The sequence below is a fragment of the Taurulus bubalis genome (genome assembly GCF_910589615.1).
Source record: "Taurulus bubalis genome assembly, chromosome: 1".
NCBI classification, from domain to species: domain Eukaryota; kingdom Metazoa; phylum Chordata; class Actinopteri; order Perciformes; family Cottidae; genus Taurulus; species Taurulus bubalis.
In genome coordinates this window covers 18,719,109-18,742,032 of record NC_136589.1, presented here as the reverse complement: position 1 = coordinate 18,742,032, position 22,924 = coordinate 18,719,109, and the positions used below count along the sequence as shown (strand labels likewise).

The following is a 22,924-nucleotide window of genomic DNA, read 5'->3' as shown; positions in this document are numbered from 1 at the left end:
TCTTTATTTTTGAATTCCTGCGTAATAGATTGTGGTGGCTAGGTTTAAATTATAACCATAGTCTGGTAGCAGTCATTTTATTGTCACCTAAACTACTTTCATGCCTTTTTGCGTTTGATTTATCATTTTATTAATTTGTTGTCTTCTGAGGTTCAAATAACAGATTTGTATGTTCTGGAATTAACCAAAAATATTATTTTATATTAAATCTAGTCATAAATGGTTTCACCTCTTGCAACAAACACTTTTATATTTCTTTTTATGTAGTGTCCCCAGGCCCATGTGGTGTGTTTGTACGACCTTGGGATTCCGCTGAAGTGGATCCTTGGCGCGTCTCTTTTTCCGATGCTTCACGTCCCTTCCAGCAATCCTGCTTCCAGTCTCCCTCCTTCCATCCACTCTCCCTCCTGTGCCCACGTCTCCGGCCACGTGACGCTCCACGTCAGAACAAACAGATTCAGTCATCATCATTTTTTAAGTTCTAGACATAGTTTCAGGGTCTGAGGCTATGTTTTCAGAATTATGACATACTGGTATGTTTTGCTCACCGTGTTTTGTCCCAGGTCCCGTATTCGCTGCAGGTCAGCTATTATAGCTGCATCTGGATGTGCGTGTCCGGGCCGCGGCGGTAGGGTGGAGAGTGGAATGGAATGTTTTGGAGGAGACACTGGATGGAGCAGGAGCATGGGCAAGAACCACGGAGGAGTTGGCCTCCGCACACCCCTTCATTATCTCTTGGATACAGTTTAGAAGAGTTAGTCATGTTTTGTTCCCACTTCTTATAATTTTCTTGCTCTTTTCTCCATCTTTTTAGAAATTTGATATTTGTTTTTTCATATATTTTATATCTCCTTCTAAAGTTTATTCTTTAGACCCTTTGCTAGCGTTAGACCCCATGTCTTTATTTCTATTTTATTTCTCTACTCAGCGCTTTTATTTTATTTTAATACTTATTTAAATTATTTTTATTTGTTTGTCTTCTGGATCTATCTTGTGTTATTTTATTTTCTTCCCTTATGACTGGCTCTAGATTCCTTAATCACTCCCTTCTGGATTGGCCTAATCTCATCTATTGCCTGCTTATCATTTCAATCTACTTCCCGCCTTTGGGCCTGTACCAACCCCCACTCGATGTCTCTTTACTTTTGCCTAATATTTGCAGTAACTGAATTATACTTCCCGTCGCAGTGTGGTAGCAGTCCTACTCAATGATACTTATCACATGATTTAACAGACTACATCACCACATCACAACAGACCACATCACTCTTTCTGACGTTGGGTCGTCTAATGAGTTTTTTTGTATTTTTAGAAGCCAGGAGAAAGGTTTTATGAACCCAATATCAGAAGACCTGAATGCGAAGCTTCTACTACAACAGAAGGATGCAGTGCACACTCACTTGGGGCTTTATAAAGCCAGTCCACCAATATCGTTTTACAGTGGGCTACAGGTGATTGACAGGTATCTCCGTGTCCCCTCAGTGCCTGCTGGAGCTGCAGAGGGAGGCCGTGTTCCTTTGGACCAGCGAGCTGGAGAACGTGGCCACGCTGTGCTTCAGAGCCTTCGACGGGTCCAACTACAGCGTCCGAGTGTCCGTGGCCAGACTGCTGGGCACCCTGCTGGCGGCCGCCGCGGAGCCACGGCAGCCCGCCGGTACGGTGAACAAATGCCGCGTAACATAAATGTGGGACGCCAAGTGGAAGTCTGATAAATTGCAGCCTCTGGCTTCATCTCTCAGCTCCACTCGTCTGAGAAAAGTCAATTTAACCATCGACTGAAATACGGTGATTTGATGAGGTAACTCTCTTTCCTCTTCTTCTTCTTCTTTGTTTCCCAGCAGCTCCTAGGCCGAGCGGGCGGGGGCGGAGCTCCCTGGAGGAGGTGATGGATTTGTTGTCGGGGGGGTTCCTGCGAGGCGGGGCGGGGTTCCTCCGAGCCAGCGGAGACATTCTGAAGGGGACGAGCTCCGTCAGCAAGGAGGTCCGCATTGGAGTCGCACAGGTAGGATGAGGGAGAAGTGGGGGGGGGGCTGATCTCACCTTCCTCCTCCTCCTCCTCTTCCTCTTCTTCCTCCTCTTCCTCCTCTTCCTCTTCCCTCCTCCCCAGGCCTGCGTGGTCTTCGTCTCTTTGCTGGGCGGCTCCTGGTTGGAGGCTAACTTCCCGTCCTTCCTGTCACGGCTGATGGAGCTGGCGTCTCACGGTCGAGCCACGCAGACGGCGGGCGACGCAGTGGTGACCCGGCGCTGCGTCTCCTTCGTCCTGAGGAGCACCCTTGGGTGCCTGCTGGGGGAGAAGGCGCAGACCAACGCCGCTAAACAGATCTGCCTCGCCATGGCGGAGCAGCAACGAGCCGTCGGTGAGCCGAGAGCGAAGAAGACGTGTGGGCACGGTCACATAACCTGTCACATTACCTGTTAGCTCAGTGTGTGTGTGTGTGTGTGTGTGTGTGTGTGTGTGTGTGTGTATAGACTCTGCTCTGACTGACGGGAACATGGAGACCAGAGTTTCGTCTGTAGACGTCTCCGCCAGTCAACACGTGTTAGTTTGCTGCCTGCTGGAACTGGGAGCACTCATACAGGGACTGGGATCCACTGCCGCCCCGCTCCTCACCGACAGCAGCACAGGTCTGACGCACGCACACACACGCACGCACACGCACACACACACACACACACACACACACACACACACACACACACACACACACACACACACACAAACAGACATATTCAGAGACACAGACACATTCAGAGACACACACACACAAACACACTCCTCAGTGAAACTATGCCGTCATGATTGACTCACCTGAGACCAACACTTGTGTGAACTCTGACTGAAGAACAGGAAGTGACCACACAGGAGAGGCTGGACCCATAGAGCAGTTTAATATCTATATATGTGTAATGTCTGTATGTAATATCTATACATGTGTAATAACTATACATGTGTAATAACTATACATGTGTAATAGCTATACATATGTAATAACTATACATATGTAATAACTAGGGTTGGGTACCGAAAATACGACCGGTACCTACCGGACCGAAACGCAACACAGATTTGAGTGCTTTTTTACACTACTCTGATGAGTCCATCCTGGCAGCAGGTTGTATAGCTACAGTAGCTAGCTAGCCATCAACCTTTTAACAGAGAAAAGTCAGAAAGGTAAACGGTCAAAAGTGTGGTTGTATTTTGCAAAAAAGATTCGAACAACGCGATGTGCAGAAAATGCAACAAAACAACTGCGTGTAAAGAAGAAGAGCCGAACTCCGAGAGAGAAATGCTCCGTTTGCTCCACCAAACCTCATTGAGGAAACGTCCGTTTTAAATGCTGGAATCTGGACGAGAAAGCTGCAGAAAAGACTCCTGAACTATAAACTAGAAACTTCCAGCTAGAAACGTCTGTTTCGCTGATGGAAGTCAACGTCAGAGCAGAGAAACCGCAGCTGACCGGCAAGAACACAGGCTGAGAAACACTCCAAGCCGTGACACAAAGTGAGATTATTAGGGTCCGAGCGACTGACGTAGTCAGTCCCGAGAGGACCCTATTGAAATTGCTGGGATTATTAGGGTCCGAGCGACTGACGTAGTCAGTCCGAGAGGACCCTATTAAAATACAAAGGGTTATTATTATTATTAGGGTCCGAGCGACTGACGTAGTCAGTCCGAGTAGGACCCTTTTTAAATTGCTGGGATTATTATTATTATTGGGGTCCGAGCGACTGACGTAGTCAGTCCGAGTAGGACCCTATTGAAATTGCTGGGATTCTTCCTATTATTATTATTAGGGTCCGAGCGACTGACGTAGTCAGTCCCGAGAGGACCCTATTGAAATACAAAGGGTTATTATTAGGGTCCGAGCGACTGACGTAGTCAGTCCGAGTAGGACCCTATTGAAATACAAAGGGTTCTTATTATTATTATTATTAGGGTCCGAGCGACTGACGTAGTCAGTCCCGAGAGGACCCTATTGAAATACAGAGGGTTATTATTAGGGTCCGAGCGACTGACGTAGTCAGTCCGAGTAGGACCCTATTGAAATACAAAGGGTTCTTATTAGAGTCCGAGCGACTGACGTAGTCAGTCCCGAGAGGACCCTATTGAAATTGCTGGGATTATTCTTGATTATTAGGGTCCGAGCGACTGACGTAGTCAGTCCCGAGAGGACCCTATTGTAATACAAAGGGTTATTATTAGGGTCCGAGCGACTGACGTAGTCAGTCCCGAGAGGACCCTATTGAAATACAAAGGGTTCTTATTATTATTATTATTAGGGTCCGAGCGACTGACGTAGTCAGTCCCGAGAGGACCCTATTGAAATTGCTGGGATTATTCTTGATTATTCTGATCCTATTTTTTGAACATTGGACTGCTTTTTGGGGGACTTGTCATATTCAAAAACTCACCAAATTTGGAACGTTTGTCAGGTCTGGTGAAAATAGACATCTATTAAAGCCGGAAAGAAAAGTTCCAAAAAATGGCTCTCTAGCGCCCCCTACAAGTTGGACCGGCGACGCCCCTCGCCCAGAATTTTTTTTTGACTTAAAAAAATTCACACATGTCCATCTCCACCTGCTCTACAAAAAAGCCTCTCAGACCCATAAAGTCCGCCTATGAATATTTTCCGCCATCTTGGATTGTGTGAAAAACACGATTTTGCACTTTTGTACTAAACGCTACGTCCTTTTCATACCAAACTTGGTAGTTATCTTCAATGGCACTGGATCATCAATGCGGCATTGAAATTTCTTGGATATCTCATTTCGTTAAGGAGATATCGACCAATCAACCTCTTAGGGGCGTGTCTTGTTTTTAAACACTCATAACATTAAAACTATTTGGACAAACGACTCCAAACGTGGGGTATATGTGCACATCGCATCCCCTTGCAATAAATCAGGCGTCCAATTTGAACAATAGGGGGCGCTACAGTACTTTGGCCAATTTGCCATTTTCGGCCCATTTATGCTAATTTTAGCATATATTTGCATTTACGCCAAATACTACTCCTACAAATTTCACACAATCGACTTAAATTCTGTTCTAAAGTGATATCAAGACCAGCCAAACGGCATCGGATTTACATCTAATTTACATGACCTGCTCTACTCTTCACATAGAGAAACATGATGTGTGTGTGTGTGTGTGTGTGTGTGTGTGTGTGTGTGTGTGTGTGTGTGTGTGTCATCCTCCACCCTGCTTTCAACCAACCTGAACAGTAAATCACATGGTACCTTATTGCTTAAATATAAGATACTTATATATTCATAGTAACCTACTAGCGCCACCTACTGGCCAAACTAAATCTACCAAACTGCATCACATTTACATGCAATTTAAATCACCTGGTCTACTCTTCACGTACAGAAACATGATGCACAGTACATGTTCACATTGTCGTAGCGCCACCTACTGGCCAAAGGAAATCAGCCAAACAGCATTGGATTTAAATAAAAATGACAGCGCCCAATTGCATGCTGGGTAACGCTCGCGCACAAAACAAAACAGGAAGAGACAGACCGGAAGACACGCCACACAAACAGCTGTTCGCCGCCCAACCTGAGACAGTCTTTCCCAGCATGCCTTTCGCCCGTGTAATTTGGAACCATGATGGATGCCAGTGACGCTGAAACCTAAGTAGCTCTACTGCGCTTCCAGGATTAAACTGTAAACATTAAATGCTGGTCCCTGCTCTTGTTGAGACCATGCATGGGTTTGGCCGGTTTCCTTCCGAGGCCAGTCGAGGACCCGTTCACAGCTGCTTGCAGCTTTTAATTAGGAGATGTGTTTATCCTCGGTTCAGTTGGTGTTTGCCAAATTCAAGAGCAGCTCTGCCTGGTTTGGAAAAGCTCTCCCAGTTGATATTAATGATGACGTGTAGTCAAGTAAAGTAGCAGAGTTTGTAGAATCCAACAGTTTCTGAGTGGAGTTCTGTTGCACACGGTCCCAATCAGGCCACCTGATGCTTTTTAAAATTATATATATTGTTTATAGTTTGAAGTGAAAAAGATTGAAGCTGTAGTTTGAAGTGAAGTGTTAATATATTGTTCAATTTGAAGAAAAAAAAATTGCCTTGGCAATTAAAAAGTATCGGTCCAGGCACTGTTTAGGCACCGGTATCGTTTTAAAAGTATCGCTTTAGCACCGGTATCAGAAAAAACACAAACGATACCCATCACTAGTAATAACTATTGTGTAATATCTACATGTGTAATAACTATACATATGTAATATATATACATGTGTAATATATGTAATAACTATTCATATGTAATAACTATACATATGTAATAACTATACATATGTAATAACTATACATATGTAATAACTATACATATGTAATATCTATGCATAGGTAATAACTGTGCATGTGTAATATCTATATGCAATAACTATTCATATGTAATATCTACATATGTAATAACTATGTATATGTGATATCTATACATGTGTAATAACTATACATATGTAATATTATATGTAATAACTATACTTATGTAATATATATATCAGAGCTGCCAACTTTTCAAAGAACCTTGGAGTGAGATTTTGTCGGGGGTGACCAAAATTTTGCCGCGCACGCAGCCACACACGTTGGTGCATTCAGCTCCACCAATTTGCCAGGATGGACACATGAAATAAAATGATACTGGCTATTGTAACACTCCAAGGTAGGTATAGTTTGCTAGATGAATATAGTTTGCTCGTATCAGATGATACGTATAACTACAGAGCCTTAAGGAATAAACGTCAGCAGAGAAAGACCACACAATAAAGAAACTGGAATCAGAGGGTAGAATTAGTATGAACTGTATTGTAGAACAGAATATATGATGGGGTGTGAACATCAGTGGTATCAGTAGTGATGCTTGCTGTGTGTGTGTGTGTGTGTGTGTGTGTGTGTGTGTGTGTGTGTGTGTGTGTGTGTGTGTGTGTGTGTGTGTGGGGGTGTAGGGGTGTGTAGGGTTGTTGAAGGTGCATAACAAAACAATAAGTTAAGTAACAGAACCTAAACTAACCCAGGTGCAGTCACATGGTAGTAAAAACAATATCAGTATACTCCTTTAAAGGATTTACGCGTTGGTGCCATGCTGTTGAATCACACTCAAAAGCGGCTACGTCTGCGAACGAGTGACGCAAGATCCCCTTAGTACGGGCCACACAGAAAGAATGAAAAAAATAATAATAATCGAAAAATATGTTTTATTTTGAAGAATGACCGGATACATCCGTCTGTGCGTCTGAGCCTCTTAGTCTTGACAAAATTCAAGAGGTTACGTGATAACGTTACTCCGAAAATGAAACTTAAATGTACGTTTCAACTCTACTGGAGTGCCGGTGGTCTGGATTAAATTAATGGCAGAATATCCTGAAAACCTGCAAGCAACATCCAAACTATGAATGTGAATACAGATCGCGATCAGTAGTGTTGCATGCTGCTGGATGTGGAAACCATGAGTTTGAGTAGGGACGGGAGGACTACTATAAATGTCAGTCAGTGATCACAGCGATCAAAATATATCATGTATTAGAGTAAATTTAACGTTTTCTCTGAGCCACAGAATATAGTCATGGCCGGCGATCTCAGAGGCAGGGATGCTTGATGACGGAGGTGGGCCGGCGCAACGCCAACGGCCTACCGGGGATTTCCCCGGTGTCCCCCATGGCCAGTCCGCCCCTGCTTTGGGGTAAATAGGATGTCTATGCAGCGAATAGGTTTACAGATGCGCTCCATAGCGCCATCTATCGTCGGGGAGTTTGAAAAGGAACCAACGCGCCTCGGCCCAAAATCAGAATTTTTTTTTGCCGTGAGAAATTGGTTGTGTGGCATGAGTGCGTGTGAAAACAGCAAAAGCATGTGTCACACGGCGAAACTGTGAGAATTGGTAGCTCTGCTATATGTAATAACTATACATGTGTAATAACTGCGCCCCCAGGCCTCCTGGACACCGTGCTTTCCGTCCTTCTCCACTTCTCCTCCTCCGCCTCTTTGACCGCCGCCTGGTGTCTGCGCTGTGTTGCCGTGGCGATGCCGTCCCAGGGTTCCCGGCTGCTGGACCGATGCGCCGAGCAGCTGGTGGCGCTGAAGTCCTCCCCGGAGGCCGTGGCCGGGTACGGGGCCGCCGTGGCCGCCCTGGTGGCCGCAGTGCAGCACTGCCCCCTGGGAATACCGCACACCAAAGGCATGGTGGGTAAAAAATACGCGGATTACGTAGTTTAGCACGACGAATGTCGCTCTAACGTTAGCGTTCATTAACGCTAGATAGCGTAGCATGTAACGTGGCGAAAGTCCATAAAACAGGTGTGTGTGTGTGTGTGTGTGTGTGTGTGTGTGTGTGTGTGTGTGTGTGTGTGTGTGTGTGTGTGTGTGTGTGTGTGTGTGTGTGTGCGCGCGTGTGCGCGCGCGCGCGTGCACACAGCTGGTCCTGGGTCTGGCTGAGGACCTGCTGCGTTCAGCCTCTCAGAACAGTCGCATCTCTCTGCAGAGGACTCGGGCCGGCTGGCTGCTCGTCTCCTCGCTCATCACTTTGGGTAACACCTCACTGAAGCACCTGTTTAGAGGAAGCTCACATCCTGTCTATTTAGATTCCTTAAATATGGTACAGGCTAATAGTAAAGTGTGTGTGTGTGTGTTTTCAGGCCCCGCTGTGGTGGAGCACCACCTGTCCCGGCTCCTCCTCCTGTGGCGGTGTGTGTTTCCTGCTTCACTCAGAGAGCAGGAGATGGAGCTGCGCCGAGGGGACTACTTTACGTGGCAGGTTACGCTGGAGGGACGCGCCGGGGCGCTCTGCGGTCAGTGTGCCCATCTCATAATTTACAAGGAGACAAACCTCCGGTTCTTTAAAGGGAAGTCTGTGCTGTTAAAGCTGCATTCTCTCTCCTGACCACCAGGGAGTGACTCCTCTGTTTCATTTAGAATCAAACAGATGCTACAGGGTGATTGACAGTCTGATTTGTGCTCCTCTGTTGAGCAGCCATGAAGAACCTGCTGCTGCACTGCAGGGAGCTGGTCACTGATGACATCATCGGCCGTCTGCTCACCCCATTGGCCTGCGCCGTGGCCCTGCTCGCCAAGTCAGTACCCGACACACAGACGGGTCCTTTACATTGTTACTGTTCATTACATTTCATTTAGCTAATGCTTTTATCCAAAGCGACTTACATTTTTGCTCTATACACCGTAGACACAGCAATGGGGAGCAATTAGGGGTTAAGTGTCTTCTTGCTCAAGGACACATCGACATGGACTAGCGGAACCGTGGATCGAACCACCGATCCTCTGATTGAAAGATGGGCATGCTAACCACTGAGCCACAGTCACCCACTGCTTGTTCACTGAGACCTTCTCCTGTCTGTCTGTCTGTCTGTCTGTCTCTCTCTCTCTCTCTCTCTCTCTCTCTGTCTATTTGCCTGTCTGTTTCTCCAGGCTGCCGGCTCTCATCCGGTCTTACAGTTGTTCAGTTCTCAGCTGGTCTCTGGTCTACAGAATGAGAGTCTACGAGCTGCTCCCTCTGCTGCCTCCTCACACCTACCAAGGTAACGACACGTCTCCTTCTCTGCTTCCTCCTCCTCCTCGAACAAAAGGCTGTGTCTCTCCTCCCCTGCAGAGAGCTTTGGGTTGGTGATGAACCAGCTGGTCTGGGATCTGTCCGGTCAGGACAACCAGCCGTGTTGGGAGCTGCTCCTGCTACTTCTTCCTCCTCCTCTCTCTCTCTCTCTCTCTCTCTCTCTCTCTCTCTCTGCTCCTCCTCATGCTCCTCCTCCACCTTCTCCTCCTCTCTCCTTCTCTCTCCTCCTCCTGCTCTTCCTCAAACAAAAGGCTTTCTCTCTCCTGCTCCTCCTCCTTCTCCTGAAACAACAGGCTGTCTCTCTCCTGCTCCTGCTGCTCCTCCTGCTCCTCCTCTTTAAACAAAAGGCCGTATCTCTCCCCCCTGCAGAGAGCTTTGGGTTGGTGATGAACCAGCGGGTCTGGGATCTGTCCGGTCAGGACAACCAGCCGTGTTGGGAGCTGCTCCTGCTACCTCCTCCTCTCTCTCTCTCTCTCTCTCTCTCTCTCCTCCTGCTCCTCCTCCACCTCCTCCTCTCTCTCTCCTTCTCCTCCTCCTGCTCTTCCTCAAACAAAAGGCTGTCTCTCTCCTGCTGCTCCTCCTCCTCCTGAAACAAAAGGCTGTATCTCTCCTGCTCCTGCTGCTCCTCCTGGTCCTCCTCCTCAAACAAAAGGATGTATCTCTCCCCTCCTGCAGAGAGCTTTGGGTTGGTGATGAACCAGCTGGTCTGGGATCTGTCCGGTCAGGACAACCTGAACCAGCCGTGTTGGGAGCAGCTCCTGCTGCCTCCTCTCTGCCAGCAGGAGGACCTGCAGCTGGTTGGCGCCACGTACATCGAGGAGCAGGTGAGGAGCAGGTGATGCTGGAGGCCTGCCGGTCTGTGAGACACCATAGCGGAGCTCCACAGAGGAAAAAAAAGAGACAGCCGACGCTCCCGTTCAGTAATGCGCTCTTACGGAGCGGCATTCTGAGCTTGGGGGACCACTTCCTAACAGTCCTGGCCCTGAGACCACCTCCTAACAGTCCTGGCCCTGAGACCACCTCCTCACACCCTGGGTGTCAGCAGGATCAGGTCGTGATCAGACCTGTATGCATCCTTAGCATTTGCATATAGTAGGTTCAGAGTTGTATTGTTCCTTGTGGGGCAGTTGACATATTGATGGAAAGTTGGCAGAGCTTTATCCAGTGTGGTGTGGTTAAAGTCACCAGTGATTGTCAGAAAAGCACTAGTCTGTTGACTCATCAGTCCAGACACAGTGGAGTGGATGGTGTCCACTGCTTCCTCAGCATTGTAATGTAATGGTACTATTTTATTGACATACGCAGCGGAGTGATCAGGTTTATGTGATATCAGAGGGGGGCGTGTTCAGTCCCCACTTGGAGTTGTACGAACCTGTCAGTCACAGTCTCGGTAAATGTTTGGGATACAGAAAGGGATTGCACCATCTCTCGTTCACATACACTGCAGTCCCGCCACCTCTTTTTACCACTCAGTATAACATCTCTGTCCGCTGAACAGTCCTGAAGCCGGGCACCAACACGCTGTCGCCCGGAACATCCGCATGCAGCCATGCTTCCGTGAAACACATGAAGCTGCACTCAGAAGACCCTCTCAGTCTTTACCAAAAACCTCACATTCCCCGTTATGATCACCGGTACCGGTAGCCATGTGCTTTCCTCGCTCAAACATCTCCGCGACTTATTGAGTGGTGTAATTATCTCGCGACACAACAAATCGATAATGACATTCGTTGCCAACCCTTTTAATAATCGGATTTAATCGATTTTATCGTTTCGTTGTTGCAGCCATAGTTGTGATGACGTTGTGATGACGTGTGTTTGTGTACAGCTCCATGGCAGCGTTGTGGGAGGAGCTTCGCTGGACCACGATGCCTTCAGTCTGTGTGAGAGGAGTGATGAAGCTCCTGCTCCTCCTCCTCCTCCTGTCGTTCTCACTGCCGCCGCTGTCGGCCTCTTTGGAGCGCTCTATCCCCACATCATCTCCGCCCAGAGGTAACTGAGATACCAGTACAAGATAACCAGTACAAGATAACCAGTCCACCAAACCATTCCTTTGCTGGTCTTCCTCAGGGTGAAGATACTGGAGCAGTTTGTAGAAACAGTGAACCAGCTGAAGGGTCAACGACAGCAGACGGTCCAGACTCACGTCTGTGCTGCCCTCTGCAGTTTGCTCAAGGTACTGCAGCTGGGAGTTCGAGTAGTAGTAGTAGTAGTAGTAGAGTCAGTGCTAGTAGTAGTAGTGGAGTCAGTAGTAGTAGAGTTAGTAGAGTCAGTAGTAGTAAAGTTAGCAGTAGTAGAGTCAGTAGTAGAGTCAGTAGCGGTGGCGGGCCATGGATTTTCTGCCTGCGTTTTCAGTGCACTGAAAGCCCCCCCCTCGCGATCTAACAGCAAGCGCTAGTTAGCTTGCGAGCTAGGTTTGAGGTCCAGCTCTCATCGGGCTGCCTGATCTCGGCTGGACTTTTTTAAATGATCCGCTGGCTCCGATTTCTCCGTAGCGGTTAAACATGAGATATAAATCGGTTTTGAAGATCTAACGAGCAATCCTTATTAGTTTATTATTTATTCACAGTAACGTTGCATCAGTTTGACGGAGGGAAAGGTTAAGATTTAAAACGTAATGTTTTAATTGAACTCTTACTTTGAACTACAGTGGTGTCTTATTACTTTTGACCGAATTGTTTGCAACTATATGTGTATCTATATAAATATATAAGTATATATAGATACATAATACATATTCATAAAGACAATATATACATACAATTATATGTGTATCTGTATTTCAGTATCTGTCATTTTGAGTGTGTGTGGGGGGGGAGGGTGGTTACTTTATATTGATGTTCACATGTTAAAGATACTATTCAGTTATATTAGAGCCTCAGTAGGTAACCAATGAAAATGTGCAAAAGACTTGAAGTTCCAAAGAGGGATTCATACATATTTTGGGGTTTGTTAATTTTGCGTAGTATCTCTATTGATATTGTCTTTAATAAGGGATCTGCATCATATTTATTAGGCGTATGCAACAAACAAAATGTTGTTCGTTGCATACGCCTAATAAATACCAAACTGTGTTTCAAGGCAGTTAATGTATCTTGGGTGTGTCAAAGTTAAAGAACTGTTTAAGAAAGGGTCAAATACAATTACAACACAAGATAAAAGGACTAAATAAGAGGCACAAACCTTTTATTTGACTACCTAGATTCTATTGGAGGCACCGCCAGTTAATTCAGTTTTTAGAATAAAAGAACAACGGTTGTAGGAACCCTTATATTCATTTATAAAAACAGGTCATAGCGCCATCACTTTTAAAACTGTACCCAGGACCCCACCCATAGAATGAATGAATGAATATATACTTTATTAATCCCCAAGGGGACATTTTTTTGTCGTCATAAGTAGCGCCTTACCACTTGAAATACAAACACACAAGATAAAAAATAAAATATATAAAGAAGCAACAGGGATGAGAGATATATACAAATTAAAATAAAGTTTATATATATATATATTTAAATATACACAATAAAATAGAATAGAATACAACTAACTGGAATGAAATATATTTATATTTACAGCTGAAGAGTGTATTCATTAATTAAGTAAATAAGTAAATTAGATAAACAGATAATGCAAAGTATATATGGTACAGTGATGAACTAATCCACGGAGGAACTAGCAAGCGGTGACTTGTTGTAAAGCCGTATAGCTGTCGGCAGGAATGTTCTCCTGTAACGGTCGTTCTTGCAGCGGAGCGTGAGGAATCCTTGTGTTGTCTTGGGGGTCAAAATGACCCGTGTACGAGTGTATATGTATGTGTGTTGATGGGTCATTTTGACCCCAAGACAACACGAGGGTTAGAGAAAGTGCTCCGCTGACCCTGCAGCAGGTGGTAGAAAGGGTGGTCCAGGTTGTCCAATATGGACAAAAGTTTCTTCAGCGTCCTCCTCTCCACCACCTGCTCCAGAAACTCCTGCTTGCAGCCGGACTCACTGACGGACTCACTGACTTTGAGGCGTGCTCCCGCGAAGTCCTTGAGGGTTCAGGGGTGTCCCATTGTCACATCGTAGAGTGCTTGAGGGCTCTCTGGCAGGCATTTTGACCCCTTTATAATCCCTTTCCGTAAGCCAGCATTAGATGCTGACTTTACCTAAGGGAATTACCCACAGTTCATAGCAATGTGATGTTAAACACGCAGTTCCCAATGGAAGCATGAAGACGTAAAAAAATAAAACAGAAAGGTAAACAGACACGTGGGCGTTTACACTACAATATTACGGATTAAAGATGGGACATAAAAACACATGAAATCAGAGGAATGCAAGCAGAAAATATATGTAATAATATTTATTTTACATTCATCAAACATTTTGTTTTGATAAAAACGAGTAAAGGAAAAAAAATCTTGTGAGGAAGACGTTCAAATCAGTGAATAAAAAGTATAAAATAAATACACAATTGTACACAATATTTTTGTACATGTAGTGTATTTGTGAAAAACAATTACATTATAAAATAACTATAACTTTTAATTATAAAAATGTAAAAAATAAATTTATAAAATAGCTCTAACTTTGTAATTCTGTTTAGGCCAGCAGAGAAGGCTAGCAGGCCCTGGAGGCCCGCCACTGGTCAGTAGTAGTAGTAGTAGTAGTAGTAGAGTCAGTAGTAGTTTTTGTAGTATTTGATAATAGTAAAATACTTATTCATAATGCTTACAGCTTGTTATTGTCTTTATAAAAAACACCTGATGAAGTTAGATGAAGATAAACCTTGTCTTCTTCTTCCTCTCCTCCTGCTTCTCCTCCTCCTCTGCAGCAGCAGCAGCAGCAGGGTGGTGTTCGGGACCCCCTGGGCCCGGAGGAGGTGCGCTCCCCGGCCCTGGCCCTGCTGCTGGGGGCCCTGGAGGCCCTCAGTCCTCTGTTGAGGTGCCTGGCTGCTGAAGGTCTGGCCCGGCTGGTCCAGGTGGTCGGAGACCCCGGCTTCACCGTGTCCGTGTCCCTGCTCTGCTTCGACAGGTGGGCGGAGCTTAACGCATACACCTGAGTTGGCTGAAGGAGGAGCGGGCTCTCACTGCAGGAGAGGATCTTTGGGAAGGCTCCTTTAGAGGATCTTTGGGAAGGCTCCTTTAGAGGATCTTTGGGAAGGCTCTAGTGTGTGTATATATTTATATACACACACTACATCAGACCATAATTTGATTTATTTATTTGATCTCCGTTTCCAGTCCAGCAGGGATGTTTAATTGGGTGGAAAGATGTTTTTTGAGTAGTTATTTTTAAATATATTTTATTCCATATTTGTACATTTGTACAAAACAAAAGTAGCAACAAATCAGATCATGGTTTTATAAATATTCATCACACAGAAGAGCTTCAAATAGCTGTGAGATCTGTGTGTGTGTCTGTGTCTATATTTAGGATGTGTGCAGGTAACAAATTCCTCCTGTTGTGTTTCTGCTCTACAACACTATATATAGTATATTTATATCCCCCCCTTCTCAGGCTGAAGACGGCCCGGGACGTGGCGTCTCGCAGTGGCTTTGCTCTGGCTCTGGGGGCGCTGCACCGCTACACCGGAGGAATCAGCTCCCCTCAACACCTGTCTACCTGCCTGGGGGTCCTGTTCACCCTGAGCCAGGACAGCACCTCACCTGAGGTCCAGGTACACGCACGCTTGCACACACACACACACACACACACACACACACACACACACACACACACATACAGACAGAAACACACACATATACAGACAGAAACACACACACACACACACACACACACACACACACACACACACACACACATACAGACAGACACACACATATACAGACAGAAACACACACACCCATACAGACAGAAACACACACAGACAGAAATACAGACATAGACACACATACAGACACAAACACATAGACACAAAGGCACGCACACACACACACACATGCACGTGCACACTCAGAGTTTAATGTCTTTTACACAATCTGGTGAAAAGTGAACACTTTCGGAAAGGTTTTAAATGAGACTCGTAGAATAAAATAGATTTGATGAAAAATCACAATGTTAAGCTTCAGTTTGGTTTATTTTTCATGCCTGAAGTGTTTGTTACACATGTGGTGTTCAAAGACCGTGGGAAACATGAACATCTGACCTGATAGACTGTCTGGTTCTGGCGGTTGGGGCTCCAAGGTTTCACCCGTGAATGTGCTCTGTGTGTTGGTGCAGACCTGGTCCCTCCACAGCCTGTCTCTGGTGGTGGACCTGGCAGGTGGGCTATACCGCGCCCACGTCGAGCCCTCCTTCACCCTGGTGCTCCGCCTGCTGCTGTCGGCTCCGCCCACCCACCCTGAGGTGCACCGCAGCCTGGGCCGCTGCCTGCACGCCCTCATCACCTGCCTGGGCCCCGACCTGCAAGGTACCTCCCACCTTCACCTGACGGAGACAGGTGATGTCTCCACTAGGTGTAGGTGCAACAGGTGTGAATGATGTGATGTCTCCATCAGGTGAAGGTGTGAATGATGTGATTTCTCCGTCAGGTGAAGGTGTGAATGATGTAATGTCTCCGTCAGCTGAAGGTGTGAATGATGTGATGTCTCCGTCAGGTGAAGGTGTGAATGATGTGATGTCTCCGTCAGGTGAAGGTGCAGAAGGTGTGAATGACGTGATGTCTCCGTCAGCTGAAGGTGTGAATGATGTAATGTCTCTGTCAGGTGAAGGTGTGAATGATGTAATGTCTCCGTCAGGTGAAGGTGCAGAAGGTGTGAATGATGTGATGTCTCCTTCAGGTGAAGGTGTGAATGATGTAATGTCTCCTTCAGGTGAAGGTGCAGAAGGTGTAAATGATGTGATGTCTCCATCAGGTGAAGGTGTGAATGATGTAACGTCTCCGTCAGGTGAAGGTGCAGAAGGTGTGAATGATGTGATGTATCTGTCAGGTGAAGGTGCAGCAGGTGTGAATGATGTGATGTCTCCACCAGGTGAAGGTGCAGCAGGTGTGAATGATGTGATGTCTCCATCAGGTGAAGGTGTGAATGATGTGATGTCTCCGTCAGGTGAAGGTGTGAATGATGTGATGTCTCCCACCAGGTGAAGGTGTGAATGATGTGATGTCTCCGTCAGGTGAAGGTGTGAATGATGTGATGTCTCCCACCAGGTGAAGGTGTGAATGATGTGATGTCTCCGTCAGGTGAAGGTGCAGAAGGTGTGAATGACGTGATGTCTCCGTCAGCTGAAGGTGTGAATGATGTAATGTCTCTGTCAGGTGATGGTGTGAATGATGTGATGTCTCCGTCAGGTGAAGGTGTGAATGATTGAATGTCTCCGTCAGGTGAAGGTGCAGAAGGTGTGAATGATGTGATGTCTCCTTCAGGTGAAGGTGTGAATGATGCAATGTATCCGTCAGGTGAAGGTGCAGCAGGTGTGAATGATGTGATGTCTCCACTAGGTGAAGGTGCAGCAGTATCCGGCCTGCGCTCCACCTGTCTGGTGGGATGTGAAGTGATGCAGGATGGTCCGGACTCTCTGGTTCAGGCCAGAGCCATTTCCTGTCTACAGCAGCTGCACATGTTCTCACCTCCACACGTCAACCTTGCCAGCCTCGTACCTGCACTGTGTGTGAGTACACCTGAACCACATATGACCTACACATGAAGCACACCTGAACCACAGCTGAACTACACTCTAACCAGACCTGAACTACACCTGAACTACATCTCACTACAACTGAACCACCCTCTACACCTGAACCACCTCACTATACCTGAACCACACCTGAACTACACCTGAACTAGACCTGAGCCACACCTGAACCACACCTCAACGACACCTGAACCACACCTGAACTACCTCACTACACCTAAACCACACCTGAACAGGAGCCTGTGTAGGAGCGGTCAGTAAATCAACGCGCATTCTTTCGTAGTGTGACTTCAATACTTCCTTTTATTGCATAACAGCAACAGAAAAATAAATGAAACTCATCTTAAACAGAAAAACTTGCTTTGTCTCGAAATCAGAAACCGTTTATTTGCCAGGAATGTTTACACAAATGAGGATTTTTCCGAGGCGGAAGTTGCATGCATAGACATGACATGTTAGACGAGACAAACAACAATCAACAATCAACGACAACAACAGTGAAATAGGTATTAAATTAAGGCAAGGCAAGGCAAGGCAAGTTTATTTGTATAGCACATTTCAACAACAAGGCGATTCAAAGTGCTTCACATAAAACCATTAAAAGCATCAAAACATAATGCAGATTTAAAAACAGTTAAGAAAACATTAAAACAGTCAAAAAACAAAATAAAAGTAGAAAAAGCAACTTAAAAAATAAAAGTTGAATAAAAGTTGCAGTGCAGTTTAAGAAATAAAATGCAGTAGTGAGATGCAGTAATTGAATCTGGTTCAGTTAAAGGCAGCAGCAAACAGAAAAGTCTTCAATGTGGACTTAAAGGAGCTGAGGGTCTCAGCAGACCTGCAGCTTTCAGGGACCTTGTTCCAGATATGTGGAGCAGAAAAGCTGAACGCTGCTTCTCCATGTTTAGTTCTGACTCTTGGAACAGAAAGTAGACCCGTCCCAGGCGACCTGAGTGGCCGGGATGGTTCATAAGGTAGCAGTTGATCGCAAACATACTTAGGCCCTAAACCATTCAGTGCTTTATAAACCAGCAGCAGGATTTTAAAGTCAATTCTTTGTTTGACAGGGAGCCAGTGCAAAGACCTCAGAACTGGAGTGATGTGATCCACTTTCCTGGTCTTAGTGAGGACTCGAGCTGCAGCTTTCTGATTGACTTTTTACAGAGGCCTGTGAACACACCGTTACAGTAGTCAAGTCTACTGAAGATAAATGCATGGACAAGTTGGACAGATCCTGTTGAGACAAAAGTCCTCTAACCCTTGATATATTCTTCAGGTGATAGTAGGCTGATTTTGTAATTGTCTTGATATGGCTGTTCAGGTTGAGGTCTGAATCCATAACTACACCTAGATTTCTGGCTTGGTTTGAGGTTTTAAACATTAGTGATTGAAGCTGAGCGTTGACTTTCAATCGTTCGTTCTTGGGACCAAAAACAATTACTTCTGTTTTATCTTGATTTAATTGAAGAAAATTCTGGCACATCCAGTTATTGATTTCTTCAATGCATTTAGCCAGCCCTTGTATGGGACTATAGTCCCCTGGTGATATAGTTATGTAGAGTTGTGTGTCATCTGCATAATTATGATAACACACTTTGTTGTTTTCCATAATCTGAGCCAGTGGAAGCATGTAGATGTTGAACAGAAGAGGCCCCAGTATTGAACCTTGGGGAACACCACATGTCATCCTAGTCAGCTCTGATGTGTAATTAGCTACCGACACAAAGTATTGTCGGTCCTTCAAGTAGGATTCAAACCAGTTAAGTGCTGCGCCAGAGAGTCCTACCCAGACTTTCAGTCTGTCTAGTAGTATGTCATGATCAACCGTGTCGAATGCAGCACTGAGATCCAGTAATACTAAGACTGAGATTCTGCCACTGTCTGTGTTTAAGTGGATGTCGTTGAAAACCTTAACAAGAGCAGTTTCAGTACTGTGGTGCTGACGAAAGCCGGACTGGAAGACATCGAAACAGTTATTTTCGGCCAAGAAGTTGTTCAGCTGTTGAAAAACTGCTTTTTCCATTATTTTACTAAAGAATGGTGTTAAGAATTAAGTATAAAGTGCTCAGACAAACAGATAACGTTAATGTAAGTGACATGTGTGTTTAAGTTAAAGTGTATGTTAAGTGACATGAGTGTTTAAATATGAAGTGTGTAGGGGATTGCCCGGTAAGAAGAAAGAAAAGAAAGAAAAATAGTCCTGGGGGTGACAGTCAATCAGTGGGCCCAACTGCCGACGGGAAAAAACTGTTAGTGTGGCGTGAGGTCTTGGTCCTGATGGACCTCAACCTCCTGCCAGAGGTAAGGGACTCAAACAGGTTGTGACCCGGGTGAGAGGGGTCAGCTACGATCTTCCTAGCTCGCTTCAGAGTCCTGGAAGCGAACAAGTCCTGGAGGGACGGCAGATTGCAGCCAATCACCCTCTCAGCAGAGCGGATGATGCGCTGCAGCCTGCCCTTGTCCTTGGTAGTGACTGCGGTGTGCCAGACGGTGATGGAGGAGCAGAGGATGGACTCAACGATGGCAGTGTAGAATTGCACCATTGCATCATTTTCTTTGGCAGGTTGAATTTCTTCAGCTGCCTCAGGAAGAACATCCTCTGCTGGGCCTTCTTAGCTGATGTTCAGCTCCCACTTGAGGTCGTGGGTTAGGATGGAGCCCAGGAAGCAGAAGAACTCCACAGCGTTGACGGGGGAGTCGCACAGGGTGAGAGGGGCGGGTGGGGCTGCGTTCTTTCTGAAGTCCACAACCATCTCCACTGTCTTCAGAGCGTTGAGCTCCAGGTTGTTTTGGCTGCACCAGGTCTCCAGGTGGTCAGTCTCCCACCTGTAGGCGGACTCGTCCCCACCAGAGATGAGTCCAATGTCCAGTGAGGGTGGTGCTTGACGGACTGGTGACTGGAGGTGCAGCTGTTAGTGTACAGGGAGAAGAGCAGAGGGGACAGAACGCAGCCTTGGCGGGAACCGGTGCTGATGGTCCGAGAGCCTGAGACGTGTTTCCCCAGCTTCACGTGCTGCTTCCTGTCAGACAGGAAGTCTGTGATCCACCTGCAGGTGGAGTCAGGCTTGTGCAGCTGGGAGAGCTTGTCCTGCAGCAGAGATGGGATGATGGTATTAAAGGCAGAGCTGAAGTCCACAAACAGGATCCTGGCGTAGGTTCCTGGGGAGTCCAGATGCTGGAGGATGTAGTGGAGGGCCATGTTCGCAGCATCGTCTACAGACCTGTTGGCCCTGTAGGCGAACTGCAGAGGGTCCAGGAGTGGGTCAGTCAGGGTTTTGAGGTGGGACAGGACCAGGCGCTCAAAAGACTTCATGACCACAGAGGTCAGGGCGACGGGCCTGTAGTCATTGAGTCCTGTGATCCTGTGTTTCTTGGGGACGGGGATGGTGGTGGAGGCCTTGAAGCAGGCTGGTATGTGGCATGTCTCCAGAGAGGTGTTGAAGATCTCAGTGAACACATGAGACAGCTGAAGCACTGTGCTTCAGGGAGGAGGGGGAGACAGAGAGAAATGCGGTCTTGAAATGCGGTTGAATATAGCCAAACACACCTGGCTGTACTCAGGTGACGTCTACATATAGAGTTAACGCGTCATCATCGTCATCATAATCATTTCAGCAATATCATATCAACAGGGTCGACAGTATTTCATTATGATCAGCATAATTTGATATATAGGCGGTAGCATGATTATAATTTACTCATATGGATAGGATATGGTATAGGCAGTGGCGGGCCGTCAGGGCCTGCTAAGCCTTATCTGCTGGCCTAAACAGAATAACAAAGTTATAGCTATTTTATAATTTGTATTTTTTTTTATTTAAATTTGTTTTTATAATTCAAAGTTATATCTATATGTAATTGTTTTTCACAAATACACTACATGTATTGTAATTATTTGGATTTTTTGGATTTTCTATAGAAAATCCACAGCCCACCACTGGGTATAGGTAAACACAAATCAATGTAATGGCTACTATACCCTGTCCTGTGTTTTGCAGGAGATCTTGTTGGATTATTCCTTGTTGGTAGGTTTCTCTCTCAAAAGGCCTGAAGTTTTTCTTTTGAAGACAGCTTTCATCCTGTTAATGTGATCCATGAATCTTAAGGATACCTCTGCTCATCATCACGTGATCAAAAGAACTTGAAAGTGGTCGCTTTAAAACACCAAAGTCACCTCATCATACCAACTCACTAACAGATGGTTAAATATCTGTCTGGATCAATGGAGTCTGGTGTGTTTGAAGAGAGCAGGTTCTCCGTCTGGTTCTCCAAACGCTCCTGTCGTAAAACTGTGGAGCAGAACCTCAAACACAGGCTGCTGACTGTGCGTGTGCTTGTACGTGTGTGTGTGTCTCCCTCAGGCTCACCTGTGCAGCTCCTACCTGTGTCTCCGGCGGGCCGTGCTGTCGTGTCTGCGTCAGCTGGTCCAGCGCGAGGCTCTGGAGGTTTGTGTCCACGCCGTGACACTCGTGAAGCAGCTGCCCCACCTAGACCACAGGCAGTTGGGTGAGGACGAGGCATCGGGTTCACTTCAAGATCCAGACGTGAAGATACTTCAGCATCTGTCTCATGTTGTTTTTCCACAAAAAGTTAATTTACCTCTTCCAAATCCAGAAATCACAACATTTCAAATAAGTTGGTAACTTTATTTACAAAGTGCCTCACACAGTAAACACTAGACAATAGAAATAAACTCAAATAAAAGGTCTGAGGTGCTGCTTTTGAACACTGATCTTAAAGGTACAGTGCGGAGGTGTGAGGTTCCAGGTTGCAACCAACTGGAAGTACGGTCTGCGACAGTAAAACTCAAACATCTCTGGTTTGTCCCTTCTGGGCTCCGGTATGTAGATACGAACGTCTCATTCTCAGGTAGCGATTCTTAAGAGAGCAGTTAAATGAGCGGTTCCTATGAATGCAGCACACTGGACCCCTGGTCCGGTCCGGCCCCGGGGTGAAATAGTGATTTAGGTTCCATAGAGACGCAGGCGTCACATGTCACCCTTCTCTTTTCCCCTCTGCAGACGTCACCATAAAGGAGGTGGGTCTGGAAGGAGCCCTGTTCATTCTGTTGGACCGGGAGTCCGATCCAGGTCTGAGGAGGGACATCCAGGAGACGCTGGTCCACATGATGGCGTCCAGCGCCACCAGCAACAAACTGGGACACTGGCTCAAACTCTGCAGGGACGTCCTGTCTGCGACCGCCGGTGGGTTCAAGGTCACATGTGGAGTTGTTATTAGATCAGTTAACTTCCCTAGTGAGGGTTATGACTGACAGGGTATTTGATGGTATTTGAGGGTATTCAAGGTATTTGAGGATATGTGATGGTAGTTGAGGGTATAAAATTAGTTTTTCTTTCAACTCTAAGAAGGAGGTCGAAGTGTGACGTCCTTTAAGTTTGAAAGGTTTTGGTCATGAATGGACATTTAAGGACGTTTTGACCACATCTCATGGTTTTCTTGGTTGTCCTCTGACTAATTGGGTCACGTTGGAGCTGCCGGGTTGTTATCTGGGAAAGTTTACAGGGATGTGGCGGCAACTTTAGGGTCGCCACCTTTCACGCTGCAGACAACTTTTGTTAAATAAAGCAATGTTTTCTGCCTGATCACCATGACAACGTAGGTCGTCATTTAGTGACAGGTCAGAATGCACCTAAGTGATGAAGCCCCTGAGATGCTGCTGAAAGCTCCGGTGAAGGTAGTAAGTGAGT

At 46.1% G+C, this 22,924-nt stretch overlaps 1 protein-coding gene across 1 annotated transcript in view; it reads left to right on the top strand.

Annotated features, from left to right (window-relative positions):
- Positions 1–22,924, top strand: part of heatr5a (HEAT repeat containing 5a) — a 46,194-nt gene that overhangs the window by 10,768 nt on the left and 12,502 nt on the right. Inside the window, exons 5-23 of the mRNA XM_079225250.1 lie at positions 1,483–1,654; positions 1,839–2,002; positions 2,108–2,357; positions 2,470–2,625; positions 7,945–8,195; positions 8,428–8,539; positions 8,648–8,800; positions 8,983–9,082; positions 9,435–9,544; positions 10,252–10,400; positions 11,405–11,568; positions 11,647–11,752; positions 14,404–14,594; positions 15,081–15,240; positions 15,804–15,993; positions 17,023–17,192; positions 21,215–21,241; positions 21,578–21,722; positions 22,238–22,420. Coding sequence (XP_079081376.1) covers positions 1,483–1,654; positions 1,839–2,002; positions 2,108–2,357; positions 2,470–2,625; positions 7,945–8,195; positions 8,428–8,539; positions 8,648–8,800; positions 8,983–9,082; positions 9,435–9,544; positions 10,252–10,400; positions 11,405–11,568; positions 11,647–11,752; positions 14,404–14,594; positions 15,081–15,240; positions 15,804–15,993; positions 17,023–17,192; positions 21,215–21,241; positions 21,578–21,722; positions 22,238–22,420 — 2,953 coding nt within the window. The remainder of the gene's footprint in view (positions 1–1,482; positions 1,655–1,838; positions 2,003–2,107; positions 2,358–2,469; positions 2,626–7,944; positions 8,196–8,427; positions 8,540–8,647; positions 8,801–8,982; positions 9,083–9,434; positions 9,545–10,251; positions 10,401–11,404; positions 11,569–11,646; positions 11,753–14,403; positions 14,595–15,080; positions 15,241–15,803; positions 15,994–17,022; positions 17,193–21,214; positions 21,242–21,577; positions 21,723–22,237; positions 22,421–22,924) is intronic.